The sequence below is a fragment of the Mauremys reevesii genome, linkage group 4 (genome assembly GCF_016161935.1).
Source record: "Mauremys reevesii isolate NIE-2019 linkage group 4, ASM1616193v1, whole genome shotgun sequence".
In the NCBI taxonomy this organism is placed as follows: domain Eukaryota; kingdom Metazoa; phylum Chordata; order Testudines; family Geoemydidae; genus Mauremys; species Mauremys reevesii.
Genome location: NC_052626.1, coordinates 93,965,613 through 93,985,288, shown reverse-complemented (window position 1 = coordinate 93,985,288; position 19,676 = coordinate 93,965,613). Strand labels below are relative to the sequence as shown.

At 47.2% G+C, this 19,676-nt stretch overlaps 1 protein-coding gene across 1 annotated transcript; it reads right to left on the bottom strand.

Moving 5' to 3' along the window:
• Positions 1-2,564: 2,564 nt before the first annotated feature.
• On the bottom strand, positions 2,565-16,655 carry LOC120403961 (golgin subfamily A member 3-like). The gene is given in 4 exon segments (XM_039535985.1): positions 2,565-3,988; positions 3,991-4,488; positions 4,848-5,124; positions 16,074-16,655. Coding segments are annotated over 4 exon segments (2,568 nt in total). The 3' UTR covers positions 2,565-2,777.
• Between the last annotated feature and the right edge of the window lie 3,021 nt (positions 16,656-19,676).

Here is a 19,676-nt window from a genome sequence, read left to right as displayed (position 1 = left end):
GTGTTTCCCAATATGGCTGCTGCTCAAGCACAAGGGCCTGGGAGCTTGGCCATTCTCAACCCCACTGACCAGTCTAATCAGCAACCACAGGCCTATCCACAGGGGCATGTTAACTAGTCATGTAACTGTCCCTGCCTTCCACTGGAAGGAGTACTCAGTTCATGTCCTGTCCTGCTCTTGGTATGGGGAAGGGGCAGGAAGAGGCTAACTCCATACTCTCTTCTCCCCCCGCCAACCTGTGTAAGGTAGGCCAAGATTTTACCGCCAACATGTATATCAAGATTTGAAATGTGAAAATAACTAAAAGAGAAAGCTGCTATAGTTGCCTTTAAAACTGTCATTCACTATGAAATCCTAGAGAGAAGTATGGTTCCATCACTTTGGGTGATGCAGATAGGAAATTACCTTTCCGGGTAACTTCTGTTGCTGTTCTCTGTCCTGAGACCATGGCTTCAGGAAGTGCTGCATAAACAGAATGCCGCCCTGTGGGGCTGCTTCTTTGTGCTGTGTGAGCCCTGGTGCAAAACTTGTGCTCTTCTGTTCACTCCTACACACTTTTTTAGGGGTTGTCACAAGCAGGTGAGGGCTGTTTCAACCAGGGGGAAGCTTCATTTCCATTCTTTATTCACACTCTATTTCCAAAAATAGGAAGCACCTCAAATGCAAGTAAATATCTGTCTAAATCATGTTTGATTGAGCCTAAAACTGTTCACAATTTAAATGAAACCCATAAGTTTGTTTCCTTCATAACAAAATCAGACAGATAACATTCAAGGAAGACTGTTATGCATCTTCCTGAAATATATATTTGTGATTTTTTTTATTAGAACTAATAGGAAAGTGAGTGGTAGTGATTTTTCTTTTTGATGCTTTACAATACTTGTCTAGTTTTTTGGGGAAAATATAGTACTGCTCTTACAGTTGCCATTCAGAAATAAATCCAGCTAAGACACTGAAACATTTTTTCTACTGGGGAAAACGATGGCTTTTTTGACTAAACAGAAACATTTTTGTTGGCAGTGGTGGGGTTTTCAGTTTTTCAACAACCCCCACACACCCAATTTTTTATTAGTTTTTTATTTGTCAATGAATAAAAAACTCAGGAATTTTTTTTTCTGATGAGCTCTACTATCTTAGAGTTGGCTAGGAAGTATTATATAATTCTGCAGATAACAAACTGCGTACCCAGACAAAAGGTTTCAATTTTCCATATGAGATTGCTTTGTGAATGCATCAGTCCTCTCACAGCCTAGCTAGGAGCTGAGCCCAGGGCAGGATACATTTGAAGGGGTGCCAAAAACTGATTGACAAAAGGCAGAACTAACCAACTCAGGAGTTTAAAAGATAAAGAAAAATAAAAATTCAATTAGATTATTTTCCAACCTAAAATGTGTATGACTTATTTCCATTCTGAGTGTATGTTCCTGCATGTATCATAGCTCTGGGGTAAGTAGCACCGTGGTCTAAAAAGAGCAGAAAACCTGGTGGAAATGCAAAGCCCTGTCAAAAGTAAACCCATTTGATTCATTGGTGAATAAATAGTTGTGTGAAATGATAGATTCCAAGGCCAGAAGGGACAATTATGATCACCTGTGTAACACAGGCCATAGATCTTCCCTAAAATAATTCCTAGAGCAGATCTTTTAGAAAAACATCCACTCTTGATTTTAAAACTGTCAGGGATTGGAGAATCCACCACAACGCTTGGTAAATTGTTCCAATGGCTAATTACTCTAACTGTTAAAAATGTATGCCTTATTTCCTGTCTGAATTTGTCTAGCTTCAACTTCTAGCCATTGGACTGTGTTATACTGTTGCATCGCAAGAGCAGGAACGAAGTCCAAGCAGAGAGCGAGAGTGTGTGTGTATGCATCTCCCTTTATTCATTCCCAGCATGCTCTTATATATAACATGATAAGCAATCACAATTGCTAATTACTTAATTAAACCCACACAGCCGCAGCTGTAACTCATAGGGTAATTATCATTCTACACACCTGTCTACCTATTCACAATTAGCTGGCCAATGAGAACAAGCCCAAGGCCAGCCCTTCACACACAATTCCCAATCCAGAAGCCTTCAGCATCTCACATTCAATCCCACATCTCCCCCCTTTATTTACAATCAAAAGAAAAGGGAAAAGGAAAACAAGATAAAAACATTCACCAAACATTTTCAATTTATAACAGCATAACACCACAATCTATCTTAATCAAATATTATGTTATTCATAAAACATTTGCAACTCATAACAGCATAACATTATAACCTATCATAAACAAAAAATTAAAACTTTATAAGATCAACCTATATGACCATTCAATCCTTAACATATAATTTCAAAAACATCAAACGAACAAAACAAAACACAATAAACAAATGATGTAACCTCTGCAGGACCCCCCCCCCTTTTTAATTTTTTTTTTTTTGAAACATCCCTCAGCTGTCAGGTGATCAAACTGACACTGAGGGTGGGGGAGGGTCTTAAGGAAAAAACATCAAACCACATGACAACACAACAACAATTCTGGCCAGAAAACAGACAACACAAAACATAACAAGGAACATAAAACATAAATCTTAATTCTAAATAATAATTGCATGGTACCACACAGATTTTCTTTCAAACACAAAAAATCATCTCAAGTGAGTAATTCATTCACGGAGGATCAGACAGAAAAAGTCCTGGCAGAGCTAACAAACAGCTCTCCTCCGGGGGCTCTGGTTCCGCGACATCTGAGTGCGTCTCGTGAAGCTCCTCCGCATCTGCCTGCCGTCACTCCGGAGGACGCAACCAAGGCCGGACCCACCTCGCTGGCATCCACCTGGGACCCGCATCAGTGGCAACACACACATAACCCCTGCCCCACGTTAGCAAGTCAACTGGTCCTTTCCATATTTGCTGCTGATAATCAAACCATTTGACCGAGGGTCGGGGGGCCGCACCCTGCTCTTCCCCAGTCATCCCGCTGACATGTTTAATCGCGGGGGGCACCTGGCTGTTTTTACCAAGATGTAACCAATTAAGCACGTAAAGAGCTTTCAGCAACCGAGCGGCAGGCGTCTTATCCAAGGCGTCTGCCCGCTCACTGCAAATCCCCCCTTTTTGTCTTAAAAGGAGCGCCTTAAAAGAGGCATGAGCACGTTCAATAATAGCTTGTAGTTTGTCTGCTTCAGCCTGAAGGGTTTGGACAAGCAGTTCTTTGGCTTGTAGCTCCTTCTTAATTTCACTCAGCTCAAGAACAGCAGCTCTATAATGACGATGGTTATGTGCTGCATCTACTTTGGCTGCCGCAACCTGCTTTTTAAGGTTATTAACTTTTGACTTTTCTCTTTCTAAGGCAGTCTGTAAAGCTTGAATATTTAGGACTGCTTGAACCCGGAGATTCAGCTGCACCAGGTCTGCCTCTCTCTCTGCTAGTACTGTTTCGGGGATGTTGCTGTGCTCTCGCAAAGCAATGTTTGACTGACCAAGACCAGTGAGCTTCCCCCGTTCATGTTCCAGTTCGAGGGCCAACTTCTTGTTTATTTCTTCCAAACGTTTTATCTTTCTCCTGAAACCTCTAGATTCTTGAAGCTCCTGGCTGGTGAGTGAAATTACTTCTTGCAGCTCTTTCTCCGACATCATCTTACTGTGGCTAACAGCCTGCAGCCCTATCTCCAAAGCTTGAATCCGTTCATGGGAAGCTTGGTTATTTCCTCCATCAGCGATTTGTGCATCCCGTTCTTTTTGCACTGACTGGAGGTGGCTTTCTAACTCCACTATCTGCTGGTGAACCTGGGATACTTCCTTCTGAAGTCTTGAGCATTCAACATCAATGGACTGCTTTTCACTTCGAAGTTTCAGTAACTCCCGTTTTAATTCTTTCACTTCCAAATCCAGCCGCTTCTTTATAGATTTTAATGCACTAATCAGCTGGTCCTGTGAACTTGCATCTCTTTGATAAGCTTCCACCATTACCTTTTGCTGTAAGAACTGCTCCTTTACTTTTGGGTCTGTTTCTTCAGGCTGGCACTTTCCTGTTGCAGATTTTCCACCTGGCTCAATTGTGCCAAGATTTCTGATACTGCCTCAGTACTTTCACCTAAGAAGTTTGCTCCTTCATCAAGTTCTTCTTTGCTTGCTTTTGCTGCCTGCAGAGCTACCTCTAGGACAATCTTCTCATTCTGCAAATATTGGATCGTGTCATCCTTAGAAATAACATCACCCTGGAATTCCTCTAACCTGGCCACCAGCTCATCATATTGAGTCTGTAGGTCATTTAGGGACTGCTCTTTGGTGTGCAATGATTCTTGGGTTAAGGTGAGCTGCTTCATGAGCACTAGATGCTCTTGCTGTAAAGATTCAAACTGTAGATCTCGCTGATGCAGAATCAATTTAACCTGTTCCAGTTCTCGCTCCAGTGTTACTGCAAAATCAGCCATTTTCTGCAGTTGTCTTCTCTCATCCTCAAACTCCTCCAATTGTCTCTGCGCGGTGAGCCATACTGGACTCAGGGAGAAAACCTCCTTATCGCCCTGAGCCACCGATTTCCAGAGCTCACAGCCCAACCGCTCCCAAACAGTTTTATTACTTGATTGAACGGAAAGTCCCCCTCTTCGTCCCCACCGCAACAGGCGGGATAATGCATCAGAGGGGAACTTTTCTCCCCACCGCTCCGTGATGCGTATCAAATCTGCTGACGCAGCAGTTCCCATATTAGCTGCTCACTTCTTGGTTCGAGTGTGCCTCCCTTGTCATATGCCCTGCGGCTCCCAGCCGCTCGCTCGAACACCCTGCGGCTCCCAGCCACTTGTCAGGTACGCCTCCTTTCTTCGGACGCCCCGCGGCTTCCCAGCCGCTCACTCGGACGCCCTGCAGCTTCCCAGCCGCTCACTCGGACACCCTGCGGCTCCCAGCCATTTGTCAGGTACGTCTCCCTGATTCGAACGTCCCGCAGCTTCCCAGCCGCTCGTTCGGATTCCCTGCGGCTCCCAGCTTTGATGCGTTCCCACTTGGCGCGGCGGTTCTGGAACCAGATCTTGACCTGTACCTCGCTGAGCTTGAGGGCGTGAGCGATCTGCGAGCGCTCCGTCAGGTTCAGGTACTTCTTGCAGTGGAATTCCTTCTCCAGCTCCAGCAGCTGCTCGCTCGTGAAAGCCGTGCACCTTTTTTTTTTTTTTTTTTCGGCCGCTCGACGCTGGGACTTCAGGCGCGTCCCTCTTTTTCTTTTTATCAATTCAGGCCACCGACACTATCTTCATTCATCACATCGGGGTCACCATTTGTTGCATCGCAAGAGCAGGAACGAAGTCCAAGCAGAGAGCGAGAGTGTGTGTGTATGCATCTCCCTTTATTCATTCCCAGCATGCTCTTATATATAACATGATAAGCAATCACAATTGCTAACTAGTTAATTAAACCCACACAGCCGCAGCTGTAACTCATAGGGTAATTATCATTCTACACACCTGTCTACCTATTCACAATTATCTGGCCAATGAGAACAAGCCCAAGGCCAGCCCTTCACACACAATTCCCAATCCAGAAGCCTTCAGCATCTCACATTCAATCCCACATTATACCTTTCTCTGCTGGATTAAGAGCCCATTAAGTATTTGTTCCCCTGGTAGATAATTATAAAATGTAATCAAGTCACCCCTTAACCTTCTCTTTGTTAAGCTTAATCAAAATGTCATTTGGTATCAAGTCAAAGTATATTATGTCAATACTATTACCTTTATCAACCAAATTTATAATCTTAAAAAACAAAAAAGATATCAAGTTAGTTTGACATATCTATTTTCCGTAAACCCCGTTTTTATTTGCATTAGTTACATTACACTTATTTAATTCTTTATTAATCGAGTCCTGTAACAGCTGCTCCATCATATTGCTTGGGCTTGATGTAAGTCTGAAAGGCCTATATTATGATCCAGGGCATCCTGTTTAACCTTTTAAAAACTGACACAGCATTAGTGCTTTCTTCCAGTCTTCTGAAACTTCCCCAGTGCTCCCAGATATATTGAAAAACAGCATTAATAGTTCAGTGACTCCTCGGTCAGCTCTTTTAAAACTCTTGGATGCAAGTTGTCTGGACCTGCTTAATTAAAAAATGTCTAACTTTTTAGTAACTTCTGTTTAACATCCTCCAAAGATTGTAACAAGTTGCTGATCATATCTTCACTATGGAGCCCATGTGTTCCTCTGCTATGTGGCACAGAAGTGAACAAAAGCATGCTTTTCCCTTGAAAATAGGCCCAGGATGCAGAGAGGAGATGAAAGGTTGGTAAACACCATGTTTGCCTCTCCATGTGTACAATCCACATCTGAGTCTATGTGGGGAAACACATCGGTCTTGGCTGGTGTGTTGGGCAGTAGTCATGATCCCTAGAGTCAGGGGTGAAAGTAATTTAAATTTCTTACTGGTACGGTCCAATTGCAAGCAACCTACCTCTCCTACATACTTTGTGGATCCCTCCCATTGCATACTTAGATATAGAAAATAAAGCTGCTGCTACTACTACCAATCTTGTCTGTAATAAAACTTTAATATTGGAATAAGCCTGAAAAAGTGAAAAGTCACGGTCACATTTTTTTCCTTGTCCTCCCTTCTCCTCCAACCAGGCTGCGGACACAGCTAGGCTCTGCGCTCCCCCCCCCCCCACACACACACATACACGCAGCAGGGGCTGCAGTGGCTCCAGGGCTGCCCAGAGGATTCCGGGGGCCTGGGGTTTTTGGCAGCGGGACCCGCCGCCGAAGTGCAGCCCGGTCTTCGGCGGTAATTTGGCGGTGGGGGCCCCCCCGCTGCAGGTCTTTGGGGCACTTTGGCGGTGGGTCCCGGAATGGAAGGGCCCCCCGCCGCCGAATTACCGCCGAAGACCGAGCTGAACTTCGGCGGCGGGTCCCGCTTCGGCGGTAATTCGCCAGTGGGGAGTCCTTCCGCCGGCAAAGACTGGGAGCGGAAGAAGCTCCTGGGCCCGGCCCCGCAAGAGTTTTCCGGGCCCCCCGGAGCGAGTGAAGGACCCCACTCCGGGGGCCCCGAAAAACTCTCGTGGGGGCCCCTGTGGGGCCCGGGACCTGGGGCGAATTGTCCCTCTTGCCCCCCACTCTGGGCGGCCCTGAGCAGCTCCCCTATAGCTTGCAGCAGGGAGCAGGGGGACTGGCTGAGGGAGAAGCCTGCCCAGGACGCCTGCCGCCTGCATAAGAACAGTTTAAACTCAACTGTTCCATCCGCGGTTCAGACCGCAGGATTAGGAGCCATTTCTGGCATCCTTGTTAATTTCACTCACAGTTGTTGGGTGTGTGTGTGTGTGAGACCAAGGCAGGGGCAGTTCTTTTCTGTCCCCTGGATGAGGAGATCCACAATAGTATAATACACAAAAAAATACAATCAAAATCGGGAACCATTTCCAAGTTCAAAACTATCCCATTCCGTCCCCAGCAGAGGATCATGGTTGTGATATCCAAACTGCTTGCGGATCCTCTTTGAATTTCTTTTTTTAAACATTGAAAACATGGTGGGAAGATGTGTCATGATGATTGGAGGGGGCGTTATTTTGGGCAAAGCAATTTTGCTAAAGCAACTAAAGATTTACAGGGAAAGCAAATAGCCTGCTAGACAAAACCACAAAGGGATTGGAGGAGGAAACTGGATATTCAGGGAAATTATTGTGCCCCCTTTGAAAGAAATAGTAGTTTTCATTCCATCGTCTTTATATATTGAATTAAACACCTGAAATGTCCTTAGGACAGGGCACAATCTCAGATCTCTTTTTGTTTTGTTGGTGTCCTGCAGAGTGGGGAGGCTGAAATTGACAAAACTTTCTCTAAGTATCTTGTATCAGAGGGGTAGCCATGTTAGTCTGGATCTGTGAAAAGCAACAGGAGTCCTGTGGCACCTTATAGACTAACAGATGTATTGGAGCATAAGCTTTCGTGGGGGAATACCCACTTTGTCAGAGACTATTCTAGTTGTCCTTCATTCACCCCTGCCTTCCCCTACTACTAACCACCCATTGGTGTGCCCCCTGCACTCTTTTATGTGCCTGGAAGGGAGATTAAACAATCCTCGATATCTGACTTACTAGGAAATAGGGAGGGTTCTAGGGAAAGAGGGGCATGGCACAGCTTTTATTAGCTCTGAGTTTAAGCTGTTTGTTATGCAGCTAAAAGAGGTAAAAGCAAGCCTGTGCTGAATGCTCCGCTTTCTTGCGGGTACGCTGCTGCACCTTTTTTTACTGGTACACCGTACTGGCCCTGTAGTGGGGTGGATTGCCCCACTCCCTGTGAGAGGGGGCTGCGGCAGGCCAGGGTGCCTGCGCAAACAGTGAGCCAATCAGAGAGGGGCTTACTGTGAGCCAATCAGGGCCCAGTTTGGAGACAGCCAATCAGGGCTAGGCTCAGGCATATATAAAGGCTGCCCAGGGCAGGAGCAGTCAGTCTGTCCCAAGCCTTCGACAGGGGAAGGTAGGTCTCTAGGAGAGGAGACTAGCACCGTGGACAGGGCAGTGCTGGCCAGGCTCGGGGAGGCTAGGGAGCTAGAACCCGTAGCCTGCCAGGCTGCAGGCCCTGAAGGGAAGGGCCTAGCGGGTGCAAGGGGCCGTAGGGGAAGCGGCCCAGGGAAACAGACAGTGGAAGGGGAGAGAAGGACAGCGAGGCAGACGCCAGAGGGTCCCAGAGTAGAGGGCGGGCCTGGGTCCCCCCCCTTCACCCCTTGCAGTGCACCCAGCCATTGGCCGTAGGGAGCGGCCATATTGCTATGCCAGATCCCTGACAAGAGGGATTAGACTCAGAGGGCGGTGGAATATAGTGACTGAGGTGTGGGACTGCTGAGCACTGACCCCCGGAAGGGGGTGCAGATGGACTAAAGGGCACTGCCAGAGGGCAGTGGCCTCGAAGAGGACGCCGCCGAGCACACAGCAACGCGGGTCCAGAGATAACAGAGGACAGAATGACGGACGGGACACCACCAGGAGGAGGCACTCCACTGGAATGAGCTAATTCCCAGAGGAACCAGTAGGAGGCGCTGCTGGGGTTAGTCCCAACCCGTTACACGGGGTGGAGAATGCAGGCACGAGCGGTCCGTCCCTGATACAAGGGACAGGAGCGAGGACTAGGCAGTTTGTGCCACATTGAGAGACTAAGGAGACTGAGAAATAGAAATGGTGGAGAAACGAGACTTGTACTGGAGGGCCTGGGTGGCTCGACTTGCCGAGCAGCAGAGTGAGGTGCTCTGGCTGCTGCGGGGGTGGGCACCCAGACCATATCAGAGACCATACAAGAGACCAGGCACCCAGGGCGAGAGGCCGGGGCCTGGGACTAAGAACTGTTACGCCTGTGGGTGAAAGGGCCACTTCAGGAGGGAGTGTCCCTACTGGGAGAAGGCAGAGAGGCCTCACCCAGACAAGGCTCCTCCTGTGAGAGGAACAGGGGGGGCCCCCAGCTTGTTGGGTCTGTGGGGAGTCAGGACACCTGAAAAGGGAGTGCCCCTGCAGGGCTCCCAAGGCCCGGGCCAGCCCAGAAGAAGGGGCTAAGGCCCAAACAAGCACGAGCAGGGCCGTGGCAGGGGGAAGGCGCTGAGGGTGCTTCCACTGCCACAAAAAGGGCCACATAAAGAGGCATTGCCCCCTGAGGCAAAGAGGGGGAGTGTCCGAAACTAAGGTTCGGTCTGGGACTAGCTGCCAGGAAGGGGTAGGCCAGACTGAAGCCTCCAGAGAGAAGGAGGCTGGGGTAGAGAGGCCCCACCTTAACCAGGGAACCCACTTAAGGGCCAAGAGGGCCGAGGTGGGGACCCAAACCGATGTGGGAACCCACGTAGGACCAGAGAGGTCTACGGTGGGGACCCAAACAATAGAAGAAGGAAGCAGGTGGCTCCAGTTAGTGGAGGACCTGCGCTTTGAAAGAGATTCCCTGAGGGCCCAGTTGCGAGGAGCACAGGGGCGATAGGGGATTTCTCCCCCCCCCCCGAGGGTTCTTAAGGGGGAGGGTGTGTAGTGGGGTGGATTGCCCCACTCCCTGTGAGAGGGGGCTGCGGCAGGCCAGGGCGCCTGCGCAAACAGTGAGCCAATCAGAGAGGGGCTTATTGTGAGCCAATCAGGGCCCAGTTTGGAGACAGCCAATCAGGGCCAGGCTCAGGCATATATAAAGGCTTCCCAGGACAGGAGCAGTCAGTCTGTCCCAGGCCTTCGACGGGGGAAGGTCAGTCTCTAGGAGAGGAGACTAGCACCGCGGACAGCGCAGTGCTGGCCAGGCTCGGGGAGGCTAGGGAGCTTGAACCCGTAGCCTGCCAGGCTGCAGGCCCTGAAGGGAAGGGCCTAGCGGGTGCAAGGGGCCGTAGGGGAAGCGGCCCAGGGAAACAGACAGTGGAAGGGGAGAGAAGGACAGCGAGGCAGACGCCAGAGGGTCCCTGGGCCGGGACCCAGAGTAGAGGGCAGGCCTGGGTCCCCCCCTTCACCCCTTGCAGTGCACCCAGCCATTGGCTGTAGGGAGCGGCCATATTGCTACGCCAGATCCCTGACGAGGGATTAGACTCAGAGGGCGGTGGAATATAGTGACTGAGGTGTGGGACTGCTGAGCACCGACCCCCGGAAGGGGGTGCAGATGGACTAAGGGGCACTGCCAGAGGGCAGTGGCCTCGAAGAGGACGCCGCCGAGCATGCAGCAATGCGGGTCCAGAGATAACAGAGGACAGAATGACGGACGGGACACCACCAGGAGGAGGCGCTCCACTGGAATGAGCTAATTCCCAGAGGAACCAGTAGGAGGCGCCGCTGGGGTGAGTCCCAACCCGTTACAGGCCCGTACCGGCTTACTTTCACCTCTGCCTAGAGTACCATTTAGAGAACACACTTTACTGTTACATTGGGCCAGACTCTCACAGGTATGAAACTGGGCACTTTTGAAAAGGGGCACAAAGGAAAGGAAGGGTGAAGGAGTGACACTTTACACTCAGTCTCAGGGCTTGTAAACTCTGGCTGAGGCTTTGATGCTTCTCTAGCAAATCCACATAGTTTTCAGTAGATTTCACCTATGATCGACCGTTGTTCTTTACAGCACTAATTTCCAGTCTGCTGCCTCTTGAGAGAAGGTAAAGGATGAATGTGTAGCCTATATCAGTGATTAATTGTGCAGTGTTGGTAGTCAGATTTCGTAGCTGAATAGCCATGGCCCAACTTTTTTCTGTACTGCCTCAAATCCTTCCTTCAGGAGAGAATAATGTCAGTTTCTCCATTAGCTGAAATTTATGCTGCTTTGCTATTAGTTTTTCTCCGTCCTTGCATTTGCTGCTGAAGGGGATGATAGGGCCCTATATTACTGAATCTCTCTATTATTTATGAAATCAACCACATCCTGGCCTAAAGTGAGGCTCACTGAGCCAAAGCCTAGCAGAAATATCCTGTGGGCAGGGTGAGGGCTACAAAGACTTTACATCATTGTATTACAGGAGTTACAGTGTACGCTAACATTTACACACACATTGATTCAAACCCATAAGCAGGCTAAATGCTATGCATTCAATGGCTAGGAAAGTTCCTCATTTGAAAATTGTCAGGAACTGTGAGATGTACAGCATGTGGCCACTGATCTAAGCACATGCCATTTAGATGGCCCTGCACTGAATAGCCATAGGTCAATGAAGAGGTGTCATAACATTAAGAGCCTGATGAACCCCTACAAAAGCTATTGTTAAGGCTGGAATTCCAGACAGGCCATTTATATTTTAAATCTCAGTAGTCTGGCTTCTTGGTACTCTGGATGGTTGCTAAATAAATATCAAACACTATTAATCCACATTATTGACTAATTACCTGAAGTATCTTTCTTTTAAAATTTGCTAGAGGAAAATACTAAAAATCCAAGCCGGTTGAACATGGTTTTTATAGTTCTGTGGTTCAGAAATTGCCCGACAGATAAATTTTAAACCTCTGTACATGAGCAGTTTGTAGTAGAAACATTGGGCAGAACTTTAACTATAGCAGTACCAGTAGGCACTGTATATGATTCATTTCTGCTATCTGATTATATAGAAATTACCTAGACTTCATGCTAAAATATTGATTGTATTTCTTTTGTGTCATTTTCATTAAGAGCTCAGAGTCGTGGCCTTTTCCCATACAGGAACTATGAAATAGTGTCATGAACATTTCCAGTTAGTTTTAAAAAGCTTTATAAAGATTTCAGGGCTGGCTCCGGACACCAGCGAAGGAAGTGGGTGCTTGGGGCGGCCAATGGAAAAGGGCGGCATGTCCGGGTCTTCGGCAGCAATTCGGCAGCGGGTCCCTCAGCCCCGCTCGGAGTGAAGGACCTGCCACTGAATTGCCACCGAAGAATGAAGTGGCATGGTAGAGACGCAGCTGAAGTGCCATCGATTGCGGCTTTATCTTTTTTTTCCTGCTTCGATGCTAGGGGCAGCAAAAAAGCTGGAGCTGGCCCTGAAAGATTCTCTTTGTGAGAAATATGGAGGCAATCAGAAATGGTAAAGTACTTCACTGCAGAACTATTCTATATAAAGCTCAATATCCATCTTGCCAAGTCAAGTAGGAAGTACAAATATATCCTTTACTTCAGTCAGAATTATGTCATTCATCCTTGCCAGGAAATGGAAGAAATGTCTTGTTTAATACAAAGGGAAATATTAATTTCTCTCAGCTAGTGCTGCTGATGTCCCTGCAAGAATCTTACCTATCTGAGAGCTTTCAGGTGTAAAATGTACAGCTGCGGAGGGACAAGGGGAAATCTAATTTCTGCACTGTTTGCTTCCTTGTGATGTATAAAGGTTCTTAAAGATGTCCCTGCCTCCCTTTTTCCCACAAAAAAAGTTTTTTCCCCCCCTCTCTCTTTTAATGTAAGAAATATCAGGCATGTCATATCTAATTGTCCTTGTTTTTGGTGGGGAACTTTTTGGATGACTAAGATATGAACCAGGAGTGTTCTCAGCTCTTGACTGAAGAGGCAGTGTGTGGTGAATTTTTAATAAACAGCACTTTTTCCTTTACCACTTTCTTAAGTGATCATGTTTCACGTGTATGGTTTCTCTGATGTCCTAAACCTACTTAATCTCCATTTTCTGTGATGTTTTCTAGGAAAAACAAAGCTTTCTAATGAATTTCTAATGTAAAAAGTGAAGGAAAAAATGTTTCAGGCCTTAGTTATACATAGAAAATGAACCGAAAGGGCATAACTTCTCATTTCCCCTTTAATTATGGATACGCAGTTGCATCTCCATAACGTCTCCAGGTAATTTGTTAATATTTCAATATGTAGCTGAGCTTAAATAAGCCTTTTCTCCACAAACCCAATAGACTCCAAACAAGGGATTAGATATAACAGATGCTGTATATTGGGGTTTGTAATACCATCCAGTCCAGGCAGAGAGACCGTGAAAACTATTAGTAGCATTATCAATACACTGACACACAGAGTACTCAGTACCCGAAGAATTAAAAGAATGCTTTTTTATGCAGCGTATGCGAATGATCTCTAACCGCTCCAGCACTGCGGTGCAATTAGTGTGCGATAGATCTGGTGCTATAATGCAATGTATTTTGGTAAACCCATGAGGTTTATCCAATACCAACCAATTAAACAAGCTGCAAAAGTTAGCAGGGAAAACATACCAGGACTTTCCAGGTCGAGGTAAACCTTGTACAAGAGTACAATCAGGTCCCTGTCTTTCACCAAAATGGGTTCCATTAAACTAGGCTTTACAATTGCTAACTCCTACAGGCACATTTCCTGAGCCCAGGAAGCACCACTCACCAGGTCGTGTCCACACCGTAAGGTATCTATTAATCTGCCCAGGTTAGGTTCTGCAAGCCTGAGGAGTCCTTCCATGAAGGAGTCCATGTCATATCCATAGGGCTAAGAGGTATGGGGATCATGGGAAGACCTCGGTGACTATCTACTGGCATCAAGGAGCATACCCAACACGAAATGTTATTCAGTGCTGGGATACGGGCTTTCATTTCATGAGCAAAGCGAATAAAGGCATTATTTTCATATCCCCTAGTTAATCCAACCACCAATGAAGAAAAATAACAAACAAGTCCACCGACTCCCCAAGCGACTATTCGTGGCCATCCCTTAGGGAATGGGCACAAATCTACTTCTTCTTGAGTTTTAGCCTCAGGTCGCCCAAAGGGGTAGCAGTCCATGTGTCCTGGGCATGGCAGTCGTCTGCTTCTGGCTCACCCGGTTCACGGTGGGGTGAACGTGCGTGGCTCCCTCGAAGTGCGAAGCCATCTGCTTCTGGGGAACCCTTTACCAGGTCGGGCTCCCTAGCGAGGCTCCATTTGACTCTGGTATGATGAATCTAAGTGGGAAGTTCCTTAACCCGAACAGCAGTAGGGCTCACTAGGATAGTCTCAAACGGTCCTAACCACTGGGGTTGAAGTGGAGTCTTTCGGTAAGCTTTGATCCGAAAATAGAGGTGACTCTATTTCACTGAGTCACCTGGTGAAATAGAATGAACAGCTTCCCACAATGGTAAAGATTGAGACTGTGCTGAGTACTGTTGTAATGTAGTTAAATGCTGCTGCAATGCTTTTACATAAGCTTCTGTTTCACAAGTCAGATCAGTGTCACTAGGTATTGAAACCAGAGAAGTAAAAAAAGGTGGTACATGTCCAAAAAGTATCTCAAAGGGTGCTAGCTTAGTCCTAGAATTCGGGGTAGTCCGGACAATATACAAAGCCAAAGGAAGAACTTTAGTCCATTTCATCTTGAGTTCCTTACACAGCTTAGTTAGGGTGGTCTTTAGAGTTCCATTCATACGTTCCACCTGGCCTGAGCTCTGAGGGTGCCAGGGAGCATGAAAAACCCATTTTGTCCCAACCGCCTCAGTCAGTTCCTTGCAAATTTTTGCTGTAAAATGCATTCCCTGATCAGAATCAATATTTTCAGGAGGGCCAAATCTTGGCATGATCTCATTAAGAAGCACCTTGCAAACTGCTTTGGCAGTGGGAAAGGCCTCTACCCATCCTGAAAGTTGATCTACAATTATCAACAAATACTTCTTTCCTTCTGAGGGGGGTAATTCAGTAAAATCTATTTGAATGTGTTGCATGGGCCTATGAGCCCATCTGCGCCCACCAGGTGGTGCCTGTTGGCGTGTTCCCTTAGGATTACATTGCTGACAAAGAATACAACTTTCCACTACTCTTCTAGCCATTTCACTTAATCCAGGGGATATAAACTGCCTAAGAACTATTTGAGCCATTTTATTCGCTCTTAGGGTATGGCTACACTTGAGAGTTGCAGCGCTGGTGGAGGCTTTCCAGCGCTGCAATTAGTAACTGTCCACACTTGCAGGGCACATCCAGCGCTGCAACTCCCTGGCTGCAGCGCTGGCTGTACACCTGGGTCTGCTTGGGGAATAAGCATTGCAGCGCTGGTTCTGCAGCGCTGGTCGTAAGTGTGGCCACACACCAGCGCTGTTATTGGCCTCCAGGGTATTAGCAGATATCCCAGAATGCTTTTAACTAAATTATTCCCTTTGTTTTGTTATGCAGCCTCTCTTTGTTTTGTTGTGAACGCGGCTCCGGGAGCTGCTTATCTAAAAAAATAAACACAGCTCTTGTTTGCTGTGATCAATCTGTGAACAATCAAATGAGATATCCCCCTCCCTGCGTGATTCACAGGGGTTGAGTGTTTGCTTTTTGCTTGACCAGCAGCGAGAAAGGGAGTTGGCAGCTGCTTATCTGGTCTGCAGGCTTTTGCAGTTAGAGTAAGGGGTTGGAAAAAGTTTCTGATTTTGCAAGTCAGGGAGCCAATACACAGTGTTGGCTCCAAAAATCCCCTCTCTCTCTCCCCCGCTCCCTGTCACACTCCACTCCACCCCACCCCCCTCTTTTGAAAAGCACGTTGCTGCCACTTGAACGCTGGGATAGCTGCCCATAATGCATCACTCCCAACAGCGCTGCAAATGCTGCAAATGTGGCCACACTGCAGCGCTGGTAGCTGTGAGTGTGGCCACACACCAGCACTGTCCCTGCACAGCTGGATGACCAGCGCTGCAACTCCCAGCGCTGCAACTCTCAAGTGTAGCCATACCCCTAGGTGGGTGTTACTGTGAACCTTTTGTAGTACCTTACGCTGATAGCTTCTGGGTAGGATAGGACGACCATCACATTGCCAAATTCCCACTGAATTAAGTTGTGAACCCCACTTTTCCCATGTTGCCTTTTCAGTATCTGAAGCTTGTAAGTGCCATTGAGCTAAGGGAGAGATCAGGTCCAATTGGGCCCCTTGTAGGGCTGCTGCCTTGGCCGCCCTGTCTGCCAAGCGATTTCCCATTGCGACTGGATCAGTCTGCCTGGTATGAGCTTTGCAGTGTATCACCGCAGTCTCCCTAGGAGCCTGAATGGCTTGAAGCAGTTCAGCAATTTCTTTTCCATGGGCACTCTGAGCTCCAGACGAGGTAATGAAACCTTGTTCCTTCCAAATTGCATCCGTGGCATGACACACCCCAAAAGCATATTTTGAGTCCGTATAAATATTAACCCTCTTTCCTTTAGCATGAAGGCAGGCTGCGGTTAGGGCTTTTAACTCCGCGGCTTGGGCACTCACCCCGGGAGAAAGAGCTTTCCCTATTAATACAGTCTTGCTATCGGTAACTGCGTGTCTGATTCCCTCTCGGACAAAGGCAGATCCATCCACAAACAACTCCATTTCGGGGTCTTGGAGGGGAACATCAGTAAGGTCAGGGCAAGGGGTAGAAATTAAGTCCAAAACCTGCAGACAATCATGCACATATCCACTACTTCCCTCCTGGGGCAACAAGGAAGCCGGATTTAACGTGGCACATCATTTGAGGGTTACCCCATGAGTCATTAAGAGAGCAATTTCATATTTTGACAATTGTTGATTAGTTAGATGCTTCTGCTGCTGCGAATTTAACAAGCTGGCCACAGCATGAGGCATATGCAACATGAGGGGGTGTCCTATAACTATTTTTTGAGCCTTTTCCACAATTAAAGCAGCTGCTGCAACATTTCTTAGGCAGCCTGGATGGCCTCGAGCTACAGGATCTAATTGTCCTGACAAATAAGCAACAGGTCGAGGAGAGCCTCCAAATGATTGTGTTAACACTCCAGATGCCCCTCCTTTAGATTCACATACATACAAGTCAAAGAGTTTGTTATAATTAGGGAGCCCTAGTGCGGGAGCCCGAACAAGAGACTCCTTGAGTGTTCTGAAGGCTCTTAACTGCTCAGCATTTGGATGTAAAGGCTCCTCTGCCCCTTCTTTAGTTAACTCATGTAACAGCTTCAATAATTCACCTGCAGCCACTATCCGTGAAGGACAAAATCCAGTCATTCCAATAAAGCCTCTCATTTCTCCTTTTGTTGTGGGAAAAGGAATATCTAAAATTGCTTTTACCTGCTGGGGATCTATGCAACGAATTCCAGGTCCTAAAGTACACCCCAAATACGTCACCTCTTGTCTTGCCCACTGCAGTTTTGTGGGGCTGACCTTGTGTCCCTTTGTTGCCAACTGATTAAGTAGATGGAATCAATTTCATTATCTTCCTGTGTTTTTGATGCCACTAAAATTTCATCAACATAAATTACCAAGGTAGAGCCTCGGGGTAACTGGACATCTTTTAAATCTTCTGCTAAAATTCTAGCAAACACCCCTGGTGCTTCCACATACCCTTGGGGCATTCTAGTCCATGTAAGTTGCCCTGGGGGTGGAATTTTCTGTTCCTCCCCCCCTTTGCCCGGCTGCACCTGGTATTCCCCAGGTGAATGCAAAAAGGTACTGTTTATCTGGGGCAACCGGTACAGAAAAGAAGGCATTTGCCAAATCCAGGCAAGTAAACCATTCTGCGTCTGGCGGCACCATTGCCATTATAGTGCTAGGGTTTGGCACTACAGGGTGTTCTGGGATCACATATTGATTAATTAGTCTCAGGTCCTGAACCATTCGATACACCGGTTTTCCATCTGGCCCAGGCTGAGGCTTCTTAATAGCCAGAATAGGGGTATTGCAAGGAGAGCCGCATGGCACCAGGATTCCCTTTTCCTTCAAATTCTGTATGAGAGGTCCTAGCCCCTGAACGGCTTCAGGTTTCGGAGGGTATTGTCTCTGGGCGGGCGGAGGCTGATCACTCTTTACTGTCGGAGTTAAAAAGGGAGCTGATTTTACTAGTCTCACTGCATGTTTTCCTCCCCACACTATAGGGTTAACTTCATTTTGCACTTGCGCAGGGAGATCTTTACTGAACTCTTGAACCTCCAGCCCAGCCAACAAATATGCCTTTTCTAATGGGAACCTTAGAATGATGCCATCAGGATTACAAAACAATTGAGCATGCAATTTATACAGCAAATCTTGTCCAAGCAAGTTTAATGGCCCATTCATAAGCAAAAAGGAATGCTGAATATTTAAAGGGCCCAAAGTGGCTATGCAATCGCTGGTCATAAAACATCGTTCTGTCTCTCCAGTAACTCGTATCACACATTTTTCAATATTTCCTTTTGGGGCCGCTCCTTTGGGTATGGCTGAATGAGTAGCACCGGTATCCACTAACAGTTCAAAAGTCTCGTTCCCCATTTTAAGGGGAATCACAGGGAACCGGGCATCATATTTAAACTGCACAAGTCCAGCCTCATAAATCTCAGGACTCCAGGGGAGCGGCGCCTCCTTCAGTCGCTGTCCTCTGCGAACTGCCTGGCTGCCTCTGGCTTATACTCCTTCTTAGGGCACACTGGGCACTCTCTCTTCCAGTGTCCTTCTGCACCACAATAATGACAACCACCACTTCTAATTCCTTCTCCACGTCCTCTGCCTCTCGCTACTTCTCCTCTTCCCCTTCCATTTCATCCACCTCGATTCCATCCACGACCTCTGCCTCTTTCTCCGGTCATTGCTGCTGCCAACAGTGACACTTGCTCCTTTATGTCCTTCTGCCTTTCCTTCCTTTTCTCTTTTTCTTTCTTCTCCTCTCTCCCATTAAACACTCTAGTAGCAATGCTAACTACCTCAGGCAAACTTTTCCCTTGCATACCGTCTGGATGGTCTCTAAATCTCTTAGCAATATCCTCCGCACATTGTGACATGAAAACCATTTTAACCATCTCCTTTCCATGATCAGTTTCAGGATTCAAATTCCCATGCTTTCTAACTTCACAAATCAGTCGGGCACAAAAGTCAGAGGGGTGTCCGTCTGGACGCTGAACACAAGCAGTCACCTTGCTCCAATTTGGAGTAGCCTCTCCTGCGTCTCTAATGCCACTCAAAACAGCTTTCAAAAATCAATCCAGCTGTACCTTGCCAGCCGGAGTGTTAGGATCCCAATTAGGGTCAGTAATTGGCCAAGGAACATCCAGATGACCTGCAGATTTTTATTTTATCTTTGTCTTTCATCTTCTGTCATGAGAGTATCTAATAACTGATTAACATCTGCCCAGTTGGGCACATGAGTGGAAAAGATTGTGCGGAACATTCTTCCCATTGCCTCAGGATTGTCCCGTAGGCGAGGCATAGTTCGCTGCCAATTAAGCAAATCTGAAGATGCAAATGGGGTATGGGTAAAAACCATCTGATGTCCCCCAGCAACCAGTGAATCGGATAAGTTCTTAACGGGGCTTGTATTGTCAGGTCTGTCTCAGAGGCATTCTCCCCCATGGATTCAGATTCCTTCTGAATTTGATGAAGACTGGCTGAAGACTGGGCAGGGAGGGTGAG